This window comes from Salmo salar, chromosome 02 (genome assembly GCF_965601325.2).
Source record: "Salmo salar chromosome 02, fSalSal1, whole genome shotgun sequence".
Classification (NCBI taxonomy): Eukaryota; Metazoa; Chordata; class Actinopteri; order Salmoniformes; family Salmonidae; genus Salmo; species Salmo salar.
The window spans coordinates 24,087,406-24,105,452 of NC_138292.1; the positions used below are offsets into that span (position 1 = coordinate 24,087,406).

Sequence of the window (18,047 nt, forward strand, 5' to 3'; positions counted from 1 at the left end):
AATTATAGATACAGAACTCCTTTGTGCAATCGAGGTGTCCAATTTTAAAATAGCTTTTCGGTGAAAGCACATTTTGCAATATTCTGAGTAGATAGCCCAGCCATCACGGCTAGCTATTTAGACACCCACCAAGTTTAGCCCTGACCAAACTCCGATTTACTATTAGAAAAGTTTGATTACCTTTGGTGTTCTTCGTCAGAATGCACTCCCAGGACTGCTACTTCAATAACAAATGTTGGTTTGGTTCAAAATAATCCATCGTTATATCCAAATAGCGGCGTTTTGTTCGTGCGTTCAAGACACTATCCGAAGTGTAAATAAGGGTCACGAGCATGGCGCATTTCGTGACAAAAGGTTTCTAAATATTCCATTACCGTACTTCGAAGCATGTCAACCGCTGTTTAAAATCAATTTTTATGCCATTTTTCTCGTAAAAAAGCGCTTTTCCGGGAATCTGCATTTAGGTAAACAGACGAAAGAAAATAAAGCATGGGGTCGACTCGGGCACGAGCCTGAGTCTCACAGTACTGTGACCAGCCACTACCCAAACGCGCTACTTTTTTTCAGCCAGAGCCTGCAAAGCCACGATTCAGCTTTTTGCCGCCTTCTGAGAGCCCATGGGAGCCGTAGGAAGTGTCACGTAAAAGCAGAGATCCCCTGTAATGGATAGAGATAATCAAGAAGGGCAAGAAATTGTCAGACAGGGCACTTCCTGCATGGAATCTTCTCAGGTTTTGGCCTGCCAAATGAGTTCTGTTATACTCACAGACACCATTCAAACAGTTTTAGAAACTTTGGAGTGTTTTCTATCCAAAGCTAATAATTATATGCATATTCTAGTTTCTGGGCAGGAGTAATAATCAGATTAAATCGGGTACGTTTTTTATCCGGCCGTGAAAATACTGCCCCCAGCCATAACAGGTTAAAGCAAGGGCTGATTTCAAGGTTTTACTGCTAACCTACAAAGCATTACATGGGCTTGCTCCTACCTATCTTTCAGATTTGGTCCTGCCGTACATACCTACACGTATGCTACTGTCACAAGACGCAGGCCTCCTAATTGTCCCTAGAATTTCTAATCAAACAGCTGGAGGCAGGGCTTTCTCCTATAGAGCTCCATTTTTATGGAATGGTCTGCCTACCCATGTGAGAGATGCAGACTCGGTCTCAACCTTTAAGTCTTTACTGAAGACTCATCTCTTCAGTGGGTCCTATGATTGAGTGTAGTCTGGCCCAGGAGGGTGAAGGTGAACGGAAAGGCTCTGGAGCAACGAACCGCCCTTGCTGTCTCTGCCTGGCCAGTTCCCCTCTCTCCACTGGGATTCTCTGCCTCTAACCCTATTACAGGGGCTGAGTCACTGGCTTATTGGTGTTCTTCCATGCCGTCCCTAGGAGGGGTGCGTCACTTGAGTGGGTTGAGTCACTGACGTGGTCTTCCGGTCTGGGTTGGCGCCCCCCCTTGGGTTGTGCCGTGGCGGAGATCTTTGTGGGCTATACTCGGCCTTGTCTCAGGATGGTAAGTTGGTGGTTGAGGATATCCCTCTAGTGGTGTGGGGGCTGTGCTTTGGCAAAGTGGGTGGGATTATATCCTTCCTGTTTGGCCCTGTCCGGGGGTATCATCGGATGGGTCCACAGTGTCTCCTGACCCGTCCTGTCTCAGCCTCCAGTATTTATGCTGCAGTAGTTTATGTGTCGGGGCGCTAGGGTCAGTCTGTTATATCTGGAGTATTTCTCCTGTCTTATCCAGTGTCCTGTGTGAATTTAAGTATGCTCTCTCTAATTCTCTCTTTCTCTCTTTCTTTCTTTCTTTCTTTCTTTCTTTCTTTCTTTCTTTCTTTCTTTCTTTCTTTCTTTCTTTCTTTCTTTCTTTCTTTCTTTCTTTCTTTCTTTCTTTCTTTCTTTCTTTCTTTCTTTCTTTCTTTCTTTCTTTCTTTCTTTCTTTCTTTCTTTCCCTCTCTCTCGGAGGACCTGAGCCCTAGGACCATGCCTCAGGACTACCTGACATGATGACTCCTTGCTGTCCCCAGTCCACCTGGCCGTGCTGCTGCTCCAGTTTCAACTGTTCTGCCTGCGGCTATGGAACCCTGACCTGTTCACCGGATGTGCTACCTGTCCCAGACCTGCTGTTTTCAACGCTCTAGAGACAGCAGGAGCGGTAGAGATACTCTCAATGATCGGCTATGAAAAGCGAACTGACATTTACTCTTGAGGTGCTGACTTGTTGCACCCTCGACAACTACTGTGATTATTATTATTTGACCATGCTGGTCATTTATGAACATTTGAACATCTTGGCCATGTTCTGTTATAATCTCCACCCGGCACAGCCAGAAGAGGACTGGCCACCCCTCATAGCCTGGTTCTTCTGTAGGTTTCTTCCTTGGTTTTGGCCTTTCTAGGGAGTTTTTCCTAGCCACCGTGCTTCTACACCTGCATTGCTTGCTGTTTGGGGTTTTAGGCTGGGTTTCTGTACAGAACTTTGAGATATCAGCTGATGTAAGAAGGGCTATATAAAAACATTTGATTTGATTTGATATTTGTCGTCCCACTGTTCTTAACTTGGGATCGGTCCATATCTCACCATCTGTTGCGTCATCGATCTCTCCAGAGTCCTATTAATCAAACCTCTCACACAGGGAATCAATCAACAACCACTCAACAATAACACACTCATACAGGTGAAAACAGCCCACAACACAGTGATTCCAACATTTTTCCATTTCCCAAACATACTATCGAACCACCCTGTCAGGGAAGTCTCCACCCCAGAGTTCTCTGCTAACTCATTTGCCAATGTGGTTAAACCAGCCAGGGCCTTGGTCACTGATCCATCTGGAGCTGTGTGATTTGGGATGAAAGTACAGCACATTGATCCAAATATCACACACACACACCACCCTTCTCAGCCAGTAATATATCCAATGCTATTCTATTCTGCCAAGCCATCAAACTAGCTGCCTCCGTCTGTTCTGCTAATCCTTTTATCGCATCACTACTATAGTTGATGAAGCGCTGTTGATTATGAATAGATATAATTTATCCAATCCACATTCTTATTTAAGGTGGAGCACCAGAAAATGCTTGACTCTAACCCTGCTAATATTTGGTTTCTTGCTTTAAATTCATATGGCACCCCTCGTGGAACCCCAATACTATCAATGTATACTCTATCGTCGAAGGACCCTGACGGAGCACTCCTCCTCTCTCTTCTGCCTTGCTCTAGGTCTTTGTGTTGAATAAGGGTGAAGGGCAAGCCTAACTGTACAAATGCTCAAATACCTGTCCAATTCATAGGTAAATTCGGCCACAGTTTCACTCCCCCACACAACCACCAAACATCAGCTCTTGGCTTCTCAATCTTACTGAAGTCCTCGGATCTCAACCACCCTGTCAGATCCCTCATAGTCTCATCAGTAGTGACATTTTCAGTCCTGTTACATCTGGCCACCTCCCCCAAGTCTCTCCCATGAGTATTGTACCGGGCCAAACCGTAATTGCCTCCTCCTGCCACTATGAAGGGGGGAAACCTAGATCTACTAGGCACATGGGGATACAAATAATGTAGATCAGTACAGCTATCATTGTCAGGCTTTCCTGCTTTCATGAAAAGATTTACCATACACGCTACCCCTCTAGGTGAATTAGTTGCATCAAGTGGGAATGGTGTAGTCGTTAATCGGGGTTTGGCTGCTCCACAGGCATAACCTTCTTTCTTAGCCATAGACCTTGCTGTATATTGGATCCACTCCATCCATAAATTAGTATCCGCGAACCCTATTTCTACCTCTATAACTTCGTTAACAGCTCTGGCAGTCTGTCCTGCTCCTCCTCTGGCTCCTCCTTGACTTACCGCTGGCTGAATGGCAGCTCTGAGGTCACAGCCATTGATGGAGTTCAGCTTGGTGATGGCAACAGCACTCTCACCATAGTCAGAGTGACCCGGTATGACCAGGGGCCATTTAGCTGTAATGTGTCCAACCCAGGCCCCCAGTGTCTGGTCTGGAGCGCAGTCACGAGCTCTGCAGGTCGGCTACTGCGTAGCATCCTAGCGATGACAAAAGCCACGGTCTTCCCCAGAAAGACTATGTAAATCACGATTGTCAGACGGCCAAACAACTTTTTGGAAGGCCGTTTTGGGCTCTAAAATTACTTTATTATTATCAAATTCGATCCCCGCGCTGAATTATTTGAAAGTTCAAATCAAGATATTTAATTAAATTGTGATCCATTCTGATGACTACATTTGTCATCACACAGGACCACGTGCTGACACAGACCAATCACTGACACAGACCAATCACGGGCCGGCAGACTACGAGGCTACAATTATCATTGTATCAGGAACCAAGGTAAGACCCAGATGCAGACTGTCGAAGTAACAATGTTTATTATAGCAACAGGGGCAGGTAACGACAGGTCAAGGCAGGCAGGGGTCGATAATCCAGAGTAGAGGGGCAAAGGTACAGGACGGCAGATAGGGTCAGGTCAGGCAGAGGTTGGTAGTCCAGAGTAGTGGGGCAAAGGTACAGGACGTCAGGCAGGGTCAGGTCAGGCAGAGGTTGGTAATCCAGTGGTGGGGCAAAGGTACAGGACGGCAGGTGGGCTCAGGGTCAGGACAGGCAGAGTAGTCGGGCAGGCGGGCTCAGAGACAGGACAGGCAAGGGTCAAAACCAGGGGGGCGAGAAAATGAGAGACTGGGGAAAAGCAGGAGCTGAAAAAACGCTGGTTGACTTGACAAAACAAGACGAACTGGCAACGGACAAACAGAGAAAGCAGGTATATATACACAGGGGATAATGGGGAAGATGGGCGACACCTTGAGGGGGGTGGAGACAATCACAAGGACAGGTGAAACAGATCAGAGTGTGACACATTGAATACATATTCAAATACCATGGTTTGATGATAACTAGACTAGATAGGGAATTTGCTCACACTTAACTTTGTGCTAATTTTTGTTTGATTTTACAAAGCCAGTCACCATGCCGGCATGTTTAGTATTTAACTGTACTAATCGTCATTCAAGAGTCTAATCGTACTTTTTTCTGGTAAGTTAGTCGTAATTCTGATTATCATTGTTCATATTTGTTGTCCGTTTTTTTGTTTTCCAATGTTGACCTGGCTAAGTTCTAGGTAACGCTGATCTTTTAAATTAACCTTCTGCTGCAAAGGTTTAACAATAGACTAGCATCAGGTTATTGCATGTTTATGCAGGTTATGGGCCTACCAGGTCGACTTAGCTAAATTAATTTGGTTAGCTTTGTTTTTATGACATGCAGTAGTAAGCTTTAATGGCTATGCATGTGCGGTAGCTAATGGGGATCCTAATAAACTAAACTAAACCATATATACTCAACAAAAATATATAAATGCAACATGTAAGGTGTTGGTCCCATGTTTCATGAGCTGAAATAAAAGATCACAGAAATGTTCTATTTGCATACAAAATGTATTTCTTTCAAATTTTGTGTACAAATTTGTTTTACATCCCTGTTAGTCTAGACAGTCGTGACAGTCGTGAAGAGGGCACGACAAAACCTATTCTCCCTCAGGAGACTGAAAAGATTTGGCATGGGTCCTCAGATCTTCAAAAGGTTCTACAGCTGCACCATCGAGAGCATCCTGATTGGGTGCATCACTGCCTGGTATGGCAACTGCTCGGCCTCCGACTGCAAGGCACTACAGAGCGTTGTGTGAATGGCTCAGTACATCACTGGGGCCAAGCTTCCTGCCATCCAGGACCTCTATACCAGGCGGTGTCAGAGGAAGGCCCTAAAAATTGTCAAAGACTCCAGCCACCCTAGTGATAGACTGTTCTCTTTGCTACCGCACGGCAAGTGGTACCGGAGCACCAAGTATAGGTCCAGAGGCTTCTAAATAGCTTCTACCCCCAGGCCGTACGACTCCTGAACACCTAATCAAATGGCTACCCAGACTAGTTGCATTGCCCCTCCCCCCACTCCCCCTCTTTTACACCGCTGCTACTCTCTGTTGTTATCGTCTATGCATAGTCACTTTAATAACTCTACCTAGATGTACATATTACCTCAACTAACATTCCTACAAAGCTGGGTGTTGGTTCTAAGTGATCCTACAGTGATGTCAGTGTTTGAGAAGGAGTATATTATATATAATATATCATCTATTATCAGAAAATACCTAAAGACCAAAGTCTACTATCTTTATCAGTCAAAGCCTGCAAAACAATAGAGGGCAACAGGCTCAGTGAATGTAAAACCCAGCAAAGCTTCCTTATTAGTCTTAGTGGAGGTGGATTGTAGTATTCTGAAAGTGGAGTTTGGTCATTTGTTCCTTCATGCAGCGATATCTCATCAAAACCCTTTATCTCAATATTCCTTCCTCATATCAGGTTTTGATGTTACTGTAGACCACTTTTATTGAAGCCCTGTCTCTTATGCAATACTTATTTCTAGGTACAGAAGTAGTCTGAAACACAGGCATTTGTTACATCAGAAGAGATGGTGGCATCTGTAGTCGTCTTTCTTACCATGGCAATACTCTCAGGTGAGACCTTATCTGCTGCACTCAATAAAATACAGCCACATATAGGTTAGCCCTAAAAGCACCGACAAGGGACAATTTTAAATCCAAGGGGTGAAACACGTTATAATTTCTAAACCCTTTTTGATCCTTCTGAAAATGTAGGACCATGATTTCTGTGTTAATGTAATACATTCTTCTCTGTTCCCGTGACAGTAGGAATGGTTCTTCAATCAATAGCAGGTTCTTTGTCAATATTCATAGACGTAGTTTCAATGATGTTCATGCCCATCTCTAAGGCCATACACATTTAATTAAATGTTTAACGGATTGGTGTCAGATCTTGTCCATAGATGGCTTGCATGGTAAAGAAATCAATATGTCATTTTGTAATTTGGGTGAACTATCCCTTTCAGTTGGTGACAAATGCTGCTTAATATTTGCTTGCACAAAAGATAGTCATTCTACTAGGCACAATGGCTTCCACAGTGACTTCCAAAATTGTCTTGATAAAATAATTATGTTATAATTAATTTTGGGGGCGGCAGGTAGCCTAGTGGTTAGAGCCTTAGGCCAGTATCCAAAAGGTTGCTAGATCGAATCCCTGAGCTGACAAGGTAAAAATCTGTTGTTGTGCCCCTGAACAAGGCAGTTAACCCACTGTTCCTAGGCTGTCATTGTAAATAAGAATTTGTTCTTAACTGACTTACCTAGTTAAATAAAAGTGCATAAGAACTCATAAAAACTGTCTGGTTACAGTGTTTTTTGTTTGTTTTGGAGACATGATAATCAAGCCCTGTTAATGTTTCCTCAGTATATTGTGCTGGTCTAGAAGTGCTTCCACCTGGACCTGCGAATGGAACATTGGGAGGAAATGTGTTTTTCAAAACCACCATCAATCCAACCACACTTAGTGCAATTGTCTGGACTTTTGGTGACCCCCCTGTCATCATTGTTGACTTTCTCAGTTCTGAAGGTCCTGTGACCGGAGAGGGATATGTTGGCAGGATCAGTCTGGACAATAGCACTGGATCTCTGGAGCTCTTGAAACTGACCATTGCTGACAATGGAGAATACAGAGTGATCCTAAGAGAGTCTGATTTGATGTATTTGTCAAATACTTCACTGAATGTCTATGGTGAGTACCTCCTGAGTTCCAAAAGATGTCACTTAATGTTAAAGTTGAGTTGTCAACTGTGAATTGAATGTACTTCCATACCTAAAAACAATACAAAACAAAAAACTGAATGTGCTTGTTGAAATGCAGTTACTCTAGTCTTTTGATGGTGCAATTTATTTGATGGATATCTCTTGACACTCTACTACAAACATGATCCATGGTCAGAAGCAGAGCTAGTGTGAGGGCCATGGGTACGACCAGCGTGGGTTTCAATTCCAATTAAATTCCAGTCAATTCAAAAAGTTAAGCAAACTCCAATTCAAATTTCAATTTTTACTAATTGAAAACCATAGAAGATAATTGGAATTGGAAATTAAGTGTACTTCCTGAATTTACAGGAACTGAAATTGAATTTACCCCAACCCTGGTGATCACCCCAGGGACCACACACCTAGGGGCCCCCTGATCCTGGAGAAATAAATAAATAAATAACAACAAAAAAACTTTTCAACAATGATGTACCAAAAACCAAAGAAAAAAACATTTTTGACACTGTAAAACATCCCAATATATACAGTTGAAGTCGGAAGTTTACATACACTTAGGTTGGAGTCATTAAAACTCATCTTTCAACCACTCCACACATTTCTTGTTAATTAACAAACTACAGTATTGGCAAGTCACAAGTCATTTTTCCAACAATTGTTTACAGACAGATTATTTCACTTACAATTCACTGTAACAAATTCCAGTGGGTCAGAGGTCTACATACACTAAGTTGACTGTGCCTTTAAACAGCTTGGAAAATTCCAGAAAATGATGTCATGGATTTAGAAGCTTCTGATAGGCTTATTGACATAATTTGAGTCAATTGGAGGTGTACCTGTGGGTGTATTTCAAGGCCTACCTTCAAACTCAGTGCCTCTTTGCTTGGCATCATGGGAAAATCAAAAGAAGTCAGCCAAAACCTCAGAAAAAAAATTGGAGACCTCCACAAGTCCGGTTCATCCTTGGGAGCAATTTCCAAACACCTGAAGGTACCACGTTCATCTGTACAAACAACAGCACGCAAGTATAAACAACAAAGGACGATGCAGCCATCATACCGCTCAGGAAGGAGACATGTTCTGTCTCCTAGACATGAACATACTTTGGTGCAAAAAGTACAAATCAATCCCAGAACAACAGCAAAGGACCTTGTGAAGATGCTAGAGGAAACGGGTACAAAACTATCTATATCCACAGTAAAACGAGTCCTATATCAACATAACCTGAAAGGCCACTCAACAAGGAAGAAGCCACTGCTCCAAAACCGCCATAAAAAATATAGACCAAGGTTTGCAACTGCACATGGGGGCAAAGATCGTACTTTTTGGAGAAATGTCTTCTGGTCTGATGAAACAAAATTAGAACTGTTTGGCCATAATGGCCATTGTTATGTTTGGAGGAAAAAGGGGGAGGCTTGCAAGCCACAGAACACCATCCCAACCGTGAAGCACGGGGGTGGCAGCATCATGTTGTGGGGGTGCTTTGCTGCAGGAGGGACTGGTGCACTTCACAAAATAGATGGCGTCATGAGGAAGGGAAATTATGTGGATATATTGAAGCAACATCTCAAGACATCAGTCAGGATGTTGAAGCTTGGTCGCAAATGGGTCTTCCAAATGGACAATGACCCCAAGCATACTTCCAAAGTTGTGGTAAAATGGCTTAAGGACAACAAAGTCAAGGTATTGGATTGGCCATCACAAAGCCCTGACCTCAATCCTATAGAAAATTTGTGGGCAGAACTGAAAAAGCCAGTGTGAGCAGGGAGGCCTACAAACCTGACTCAGTTACACCAGCTCTGTCAGGAGGAATGGGACAAAATTCACCCAACTTATTGTGGGAAGCTTGTGGAAGGCTACCCGAAACGTTTGACCCAAGTTAAACAATTTAAAGGCAATGCTACAAAATACTAATTGAGTGTATGTAAACTTCTGACCCACTGGGAATGTGACGAAAGAAATAAAATCTGAAATAAATCATTCTCACTACTATTATTCTGACATTTCACATTCTTAAAATAAAGTGATGATCATAACTGATCTAAGAGAGGGAATTTTTACTATGATTAAATGTCAGGAATTCTGAAAAACTGAGTTTAAATGTATTTGTCTAAGGTGTATGTACATTTCCAACTTCAACTGTAAAACTATTTCATTAGATCCTGGAATTGGTCTGAGCTGGTGTTGCTTATTTTATAAAGCAATGTACAACTAGCTGTCTGTCACTCTACCCCCTTGAGGGGCCCCCTGGCCTGGGACTGGCAACTGCCAGGGCTGCTGTCTGCTGCTGGGAGGGACCAGGGTCTTCAAAATGATTATTCATTTATTTAGTACGTTTGTTAGTTTAAAACTGCTAATAATGATTGAAAAAAATAAATATGAACATTGAAAAGGCTTGGCTAAACAATTTGTTTTCATTTAATATTATTGTCTAATTATTACCTGGAAAATTATTCTAATGTTGTATTGGTGCTGTATGAAGTAGACTATTAGTAGTGTTAAACTAACAAACTACTAATAGTCTACTTCATACAGCACCACTACATTGTTTCACAACCAAGAGACTCTAGGCCATTTTTTAACATTCAGCTACTGTAATATAGCAAGCAATGTATTAGGCTACATCATTTTCCAACATGCAATTAGCGGGAAAACACTGTTCTAAAGGGCAGCTGATCCCAGTGGTTTCATGTGACAGGTACAAATATCTGTTAGAAACTTAGAATGAGTGGAAATCTAAAGATGCAACAACTAGAATGGGTTGCTAATATGACTTATAAAAAAAAGTGGCTATCTAAAACCTAATAGGGTTCTTCGGCTGTCCCCAAAGGAGAACCCTTTAAAGAACCATTTTTTGTTCCAGTTAGAACCCTTTTGGGTTCCATGTAGAAACCTTTCTACAGAAGGTTCTACATGGAACCCAAAAGGGTTCTACCTTGAATCAAAATGGGTTCTACCTGGAACCAAAAAGGGTTCTCCTATGGGGACAGCCATTGAACCCTTTTGGAACCCTTTTTTCTAATAGTGTAGGATTGTGACTTTGGCTTCTGGACAATGAAATAAAGTTGATATAAAAATGTATAGCACAAGAGAGAAATGCTGGTTTCAATGATATATGAGGAATAGTTATAAAATTATTCCCTAAACATTTCTATGGTCCAATTTTGGCTATAGGCTACTTCGAAGCAAGGTTAAACATGTGTCAAAATAGGATATGACGTAAAACGGTTTTCACACGCGATTGTATGTAGAAATGTTGCACAATGACTGGGATTATAAGAACACATGATCAATGAGCTGCGAGCTCTCGCTTTGCTCAAACTAGGCTCTGTATGCGGTTTGCAGTAACGCAAGTTATAAATAAGTTAGATGATAAAATAACCTACTAACAGCCTAATTTTTTTTTATGATGGGGCATATCAGCTATTAATTTTAAAAGATTTGCTAAGGACCTGTCATGCCAAATAGTGTCCCCTTGCCAAATAGTTTCCCCCTCTACGTCATTGATGGGATTCGATCAGTTCTAGCTTCTGTTGCTGGGCTGTTGCTAGAACTTCAGGTTGGATTTCACAGCTGTTTCACAAGGTGTTCATTATTGTAAATTGTAAGGTATCCTTTGATGGTATTTATTTGTTCCACATTATTCATTGTTGTAGCCTAGGACCTACAATATATTGAACCACAAGGGTGTACTAATGTGCTATGCCAGAAAAGAAAATCCTAATAGAGGACTAGTGAAATTATATTATTTCAGTGTAGACAAGGGAAGGGCAGGTTAAAATAAAAACATGACAGCCAGACAAGCTAGTGTAAGAATCAAATGGATTTGCATATGAATGGAGTGGAAATTAGCTGACTTTGTGATCTGTAAGGTAAGTAACTTTAATGTGTCAAGCAGATTACACGTTTGCTTTGCCATTTCTGAAATGTAGCAATGTTTAAGACATGGATTTCATGTTGTAATGTTAACAAGGTACCCAAAAGTAGTTTGAATTAATTGTTTCATTTTATTAGCTAAACCAAACTTGTTTAAACAGCGAAATTGTCACGAAAATCAGCCTTGTTTGCATAGCAATGATGAAAAGAATGTAATTTAGAATGTAATGATCTCAAAAATTCGAATCATTAGGTCATCCCACCGTTGATATAACAACGGACGCTAATAGTTTAGCGAATCCCATTGTGACGTAGAGGGGGACACTATTTGGCCGGGAGACATTATTTGGCATGACAGACCCTTTGAGAGCGCACTGCCCCGTCTATGCTGATGAGCTCTGCGCCTGTCCATGGTAATGTCACACCAGTGGTGTATATTTTTTAAGTACCAATACTTTAAAGTACTACTTAGCCAGTTTTTGGGGGGTATCTGTACTTTACTATTTACATTTTTGAGAACTTTTAATTTTACTCCACTACATTCCTAAAGAAAATAATGTACTTTTTATTCCCTACATTTTCCCTGACACCCAAAAGTAGGCGTTACATTTCCAATGCTTAGCAGCACTTATCAAGAGAACATCCCTAGTCATCCCTATTGCCTCTGATCTGGCAGACTCATTAAACACAAATGCTTTGTTTGTAAATATGTTTGAGTATTGGAGTGTGTCCCTGGCAACCCGTAAATTAATTAGACAAGAAAATCGTGCTGTCTGGTTTGCTTATCAGGACGGTGAAATTATGTACTTTTACTTTTGATACTTAAGTATATTTCAGCAATTACATCTACTTTTGACACTTAAGTATATTTAAAACCAAATACTTTTAGACTTTTACTGAAGTAGTATTTTACTGTGACTTTCACTTTTACTTGAGTAATTTTCGATTAAGGTATTTTTACTTTTACTCAAGTTTGACAGTTGGGTACTTTTTCGATCCACTGTGTAACATGAACATAAAACTAACTTGTTTCTCCTTTTCTTTTTTAACAAACCACAATAATTAGTATTATCTCATCTTGTATTAACTTCACAGAAACCGTATCTGGTGCTTCTATCACAATTACCCCAAACCCACCAATCATCGAGGGGGGCTCTGTCACTTTAACCTGTGATGCAGCTGGCTTCAACATCACCAGAGAGTGGATGAAGGATGGTCATCCTGTGTCTTCTGGTGACAATATCATCTTATCTGAGGATAAGAGAGTGCTGTCCATAAAGAAGAGAACAGACAGTGGTGAATACCTGTGTAGAGTCAGCAACCATATCAGCTCTGAAAATGCCAGTGACACTGTGAATGTAATCTGTAAGTACTTCCCTATAAGCCTGGGGATAAATCAAATCAAATCAAATTTGTTGGTCGCATACACATGCCAATAAAATTTGATTTGATTTGATAAATGTACCAGATAAATGTAGCAACCGTACCATCAACAGATGATCGTGAAAAGAATATAACAATGACTGAACACACACTTTACACCAACCATTATGACTCCACCGTCACACTGATTACAAACTAATGAACTTGTAGCTATGACTAACTGGTGATCTCTGTGTTACAGATGGACCTGATGGTATGGATATCAGGGTTCCAAATGAAATAGAAGTAGGACAGAAGTTTACATTGACCTGCTCTGCTGACTCCAACCCGCCTGCTAGTTACACCTGGATGCACAATGAGACAGAGATACCAGGACATTCACCTGAGTTCACTAAAGAGAAGAGTGAATACTCTGACAGTGGGGATTACACCTGTACAGCAACAAATGATGTCACTGGAAACAAAACATCTGTGGTCCATAAACTGTCAGTAAAAGGTAAAGTTAGTAGAAGTTTTAAAGACAATATGAAAATAGTAAGTAGATAAGTTACATCTAGTCATTTAGCATACCCTCTTATCCAGAGATACTTACAGTTAATGCATTAAGGTAGCTATGTGGGACAACCAAATATCTCAGTCATAGTAAGTACAATTTTTCTCAAAGTAATTATCAGAAAAGTCAGTGCTAGTAGAAGAAAAGTTATACGTATGAAGTTTTGCATTCCAAACTTGTTTTTAAATAGTGCCTTTTGTTGTGTTTGTTGTGTTGTAATTGTCACCTAGATGCACTGTAATGTGCAGTACTGCTTGTTCACTGTGTGTAGCCTTTCTCTCAGCTCTGTATGGTTGTCTCTCTGGTCTCTGCAGCGGAGGGCTCTCTAACTCCAGACGGACTGTCTGTTGTTGTCATCACTGGGATTGTGATAATAGTGTTGCTGGTTGTGGAAGTGGCAGTTAGTGTTGCAGTCTATTTCATCAAGAAAAATGGGTGAGTTAAGAAACGTTTCATTCAAACAAGTGTATTTTCTATCACTGCCGGCAATAGACAATATGGGCTCTGTTTTCACATTGATCTAAACTGGTCAGAAAAAAGGGCTTGGGTATATTTCAAAAGCACCATAAACTTTTAAAAACATTGTAATATTATGTTCTTATCTTATTACTTCACTATAAACTGTTAAAAGCACTGTAATATCATGTTCTTATACCTTGTAATGTTTATTTATTGTTGCATATAGAAGCAATGTTGAGCCAATGCATCGAGGAGGTAAGCATATGCTTTATCTCCAATCTTATAATGAATCATGTTTTCAAACATTTGTTTTATCCATTTACATTAAAATTGTCATTTAGCAGTCACTCTCATCCAGAGAAATGTACAGTTTCCACAAAGAAATGAAATGGATTCATACAAATTACATGATATAGTACAACACCTCTATAACGATGCCTAATACTGTAACAATGCTTATGCAGACAAATGCAGACAAGATAACAGCAACTATACAACCACCTCTATTTGTGTATCTCTTAAAGGCTCGCAACAACATGTATATGAGAACCCATCACCTGTGTATGAGAACCCATCACCTGTGTATGAGAACCCATCACCTGAGAACACATCACCTGTGTATGAGAACCCATCACCTGTGTATGAGAACCCATCACCTGTGCGTGACAACACACAACAAAATCAATCTCCACCTCTACCCCTGACAGTAAGTAAAACATGGGATGTGTCTGTGCACATCTGTATTCTACTACAGTCTTACTGTAATAAACAAGATTACTTTGCTTAACAGAATGTACAGTGTTGAAAATACTGTATGCAAGACTGTTTGCCAATTATTTACATTTACATTTACGTCATTTAGCAGACGCTCTTATCCAGAGCGACTTACAAATTGGTGCATTCACCTTATGATATCCAGTGGAACAACCACTTTACAGAAGTACATCTATATATTTTTTTTTGGGAGGGGGGGGTTAGAAGGATTACTATATCCTATCCCAGGTATTCCTTAAAGAGGTGGGGTTTCAGGTGTCTACGAAAGGTGGTGATTGACTCCGCTGTCCTGGCGTCGTGAGGGAGCTTGTTCCACCATTGGGGTGCCAGGGCAGCGAACAGTTTTGACTTGGCTGAGCGGGAACTGTGCTTCCGCAGAGGTAGGGAGGCGAGCAGGCCAGAGGTGGATGAACGCAGTGCCCTTGTTTGGGTGTAGGGACTGATCAGAGCCTGAAGGTACAGAGGTGCCGTTCCCCTCACTGCTCCGTAGGCAAGCACCATGGTCTTGTAGCGGATGCGAGCTTCAACTGGAAGCCAGTGGAGTGTGCGGAGGAGCGGGGTGACGTGAGAGAACTTGGGAAGGTTGAACACCAGACGGGCCGCGGCGTTCTGGATGAGTTGTAGGGGTTTAATGGCACAGGCAGGGAGCCCCGCCAACAGCGAGTTGCAGTAATCCAGACGGGAGATGACAAGTGCCTGGATTAGGACCTGCGTCGCTTCCTGTGTGAGGCAGGGTCGTACTCTGCCTCACACAGGCTAAATCTATGATGTTAAAATGCCTATTTACTCTGTTCCATCTGACGGCACAATCCACTGTCTCGTCAGCCATGCAATTTATAAACTTGATCTCCATCTCCACTATAAAAAGCATCTAGACATTGTCAATCCCTGTAGCTCAGTTGGTAGAGCATGGTGTTTGCAACACCAGGGTTGTGGGTTCGATTCCCACGGGGGGCTAGCACAGAAAATAAAAAAAATGTATGAAATGTATGAGTTGTATGAAATGTATGCATTCACTACTGTAAGTCGCTCTGGATAAGAGCGTCTGCTAAATGACTAAAATGTAAATCTCACATTTCTTTTAGACTAACATTTAGTTTTCAACAGTGGAGATTTGTATAAACCTTGTTGTCTGTTTCTCTGTCATTTGCAACATTGTTTTACTATTCAAATTTCATCTCCAGCTGTCCCATAGTAATGAATGTGTCGGGAGTCGGGACGAGAACGACAGGTAGTCAGCGTTTCTTGGCTAGACAAACTCATGAATCAGCTGGCATCATTTTTATGGATATACTGTATATATATATATATATATACACACACAAAGAAATGTCAGTTAAAAAAGGTGAAATTAAGCAGTTTTTCCAGCTTCAGTTTGAAGTGATTATGTTAGCTGTGTTGTTGGCTAGCTCCTCTGCTCTGAACAACAGTGTCCTGACGAGTGAGCACATTTTCTATGGCAGGCGAAATCACGCCTCAATAGCCCATTGTTAAGTATGTATACAAATAAATGTCACTAGAAAACAGCTTAAATGCAAATGATACTTTGTTGTTATTCTGGCTGCATGACTGTAAGTTAGCCTTAGTTGGCTAGCTAGCAAAAAAGAGATGAAAACGTTGCTAGCCAGTATGGCAATGGAACATTTAGAACAAACGACTGAGCCGCGTCCATAGATACAGAACAAAAAGACTGAACGACTGTGTCGCGTCTCTAGCAAACAAACCAATAGAACAAATGACCAGCCGCTTTGGGTAGCAACCCTAGATTTGTGTCGGGACTAAGTCTTGTGGAAGGATGAAATAGTATGAATAAATTCATCAAAATAATGTTTTTAATGAAAATATGTCAATCATTATTTGAATATGTTGGTAACCCGTTGTATAAAACTGATAATGCCCTCGAAGCCGATGTTTGGAGGATATATTGGCACGGTTTGCCGGTCCTCGACTTCGTCGTGCCAATATATCCTCCAAACGCCGGCTTCGAGGGCATTATCACTTAATTAGACAACAGCTTCCTCTGTTCGCACTCTCTGTGGTGTCCAACAGGTTGAAACCACCAAACAGCCTACCCGACCGCTCTGAAGCGTCCGCATGGTCATAAAGCACACCGATGCCGCTTTTTGTATCTCAATTCAATGATAAAACTTGGGGGACAAAAATGAAATTTCAGAATGTGGGGGGGTCTTTTTCTATTTTTACCAATGACCTGCCACTGGAATTAAACAAAGCATGTGTGTCCATATATGCTGATGATTCAACCATATACACATCAGCAGCCACAGCTAATAAAGTCACTGAAACTCTTAACAAATAGTTGCAGTCTGTTTAGGAATGGGTGGCCAGTAATAAACTGGTCCTGAACATCTCTAAAACTAAGAGCATTGTATTTGGTACAAATCATTCTCAAAGTTCTAGACCTCAGCTGAATATGGTAATGAATGGTATGTCTGTTGAACAAGTTGATGAGACTAAATTACTTGGTGTTACCTTAGATTGTAAACATTCATGGTCAAAACATATAGATTCAATGGTTGTAAAGATGGGGAGAGGTCTGTCTGTAATAAAGAGACGCTCTGCCTTTTTTACACCACACTCCAAAAAGCAAGTCCTGCAGGCTCTAGTTTTATCTTATCTTGATTATTATCCAGGCGTGTGGTCGAATGCTGGAAGAAAGGACATTGTTAAGCTGCAGCTGGCCAGAACAGAGTGGCACGTCTTGCTCTTCCTTGTAATCAGAGGGCTAATATAAGTACTATGCATGCCAGTCTCTCTTGGCTAAGAGTTGAGGAAAGACTGATTGTATCACATCTTCTTTTTATAAGAAACATTGTGTTGAAAATCCCAAATTGTTTGCATAGTCAACTTACACATAGTTCTGACACACACATTTACTCCACCAGATATGCCACCAGTGGTATTTTCATAGTCCCAATATCCAGAACCAATTCAAGAAAGCGTACAGTATTATATAGAGCCATTATTGTGTTTAAAAAAAAACAGATAAAGCAACACCTCATGGCACAACGCCTCTCCCCTATTTGACCTATATAGTTTGTGTGTATGTATTGATATTTGTATTTATTATGGATCCCCATTAGCTGCGGCCAAGGCATCAGCTACTCTTCCTGTGGTCTGCCAAAATTAAGGCAGTTATACAATTATATATTTTTTTACAATACATTCATAACAGATTTCACAACACACAGAGTGTGTATCCCTCAGGCCCCTACCCCACTATCACATATCTACAACACAAAATCCATGTGTACATGTGTTTATAGTGTGTATGTTATCTTATGTGTGTATCCATGTGTCTGTGCCTATGTTTGTG

At 41.2% G+C, this 18,047-nt stretch overlaps 1 protein-coding gene across 1 annotated transcript; it reads left to right on the forward strand.

Moving 5' to 3' along the window:
* Positions 1–840: 840 nt before the first annotated feature.
* On the forward strand, positions 841–16,240 carry LOC123728690 (cell adhesion molecule CEACAM1). The gene is made up of 10 exons (XM_082961098.1): positions 841–2,367; positions 4,258–4,349; positions 5,498–6,525; positions 7,316–7,639; positions 12,640–12,909; positions 13,169–13,423; positions 13,795–13,915; positions 14,166–14,194; positions 14,464–14,645; positions 15,898–16,240. Exons 3-10 carry the CDS (start codon positions 6,480–6,482, stop codon positions 15,946–15,948), a joined length of 1,278 nt encoding a protein of 425 aa, XP_082817224.1. The 5' UTR covers positions 841–2,367; positions 4,258–4,349; positions 5,498–6,479; the 3' UTR covers positions 15,949–16,240.
* Positions 16,241–18,047: the final 1,807 nt, after the last annotated feature.

Excerpts from the sequence above, each read along its gene's own strand:
- LOC123728690 (XM_082961098.1), top strand. The coding sequence starts at position 6,480 with ATGGTGGCATCTGTAGTCGTCTTTCTTACCATGGCAATACTCTCAG. Across the intron at positions 13,916-14,165 it reads TATTTCATCAAGAAAAATGG|AAGCAATGTTGAGCCAATGC; the intron begins GTGAGTTAAGAA and ends TGTTGCATATAG. Across the intron at positions 14,195-14,463 it reads TGAGCCAATGCATCGAGGAG|GCTCGCAACAACATGTATAT; the intron begins GTAAGCATATGC and ends TATCTCTTAAAG.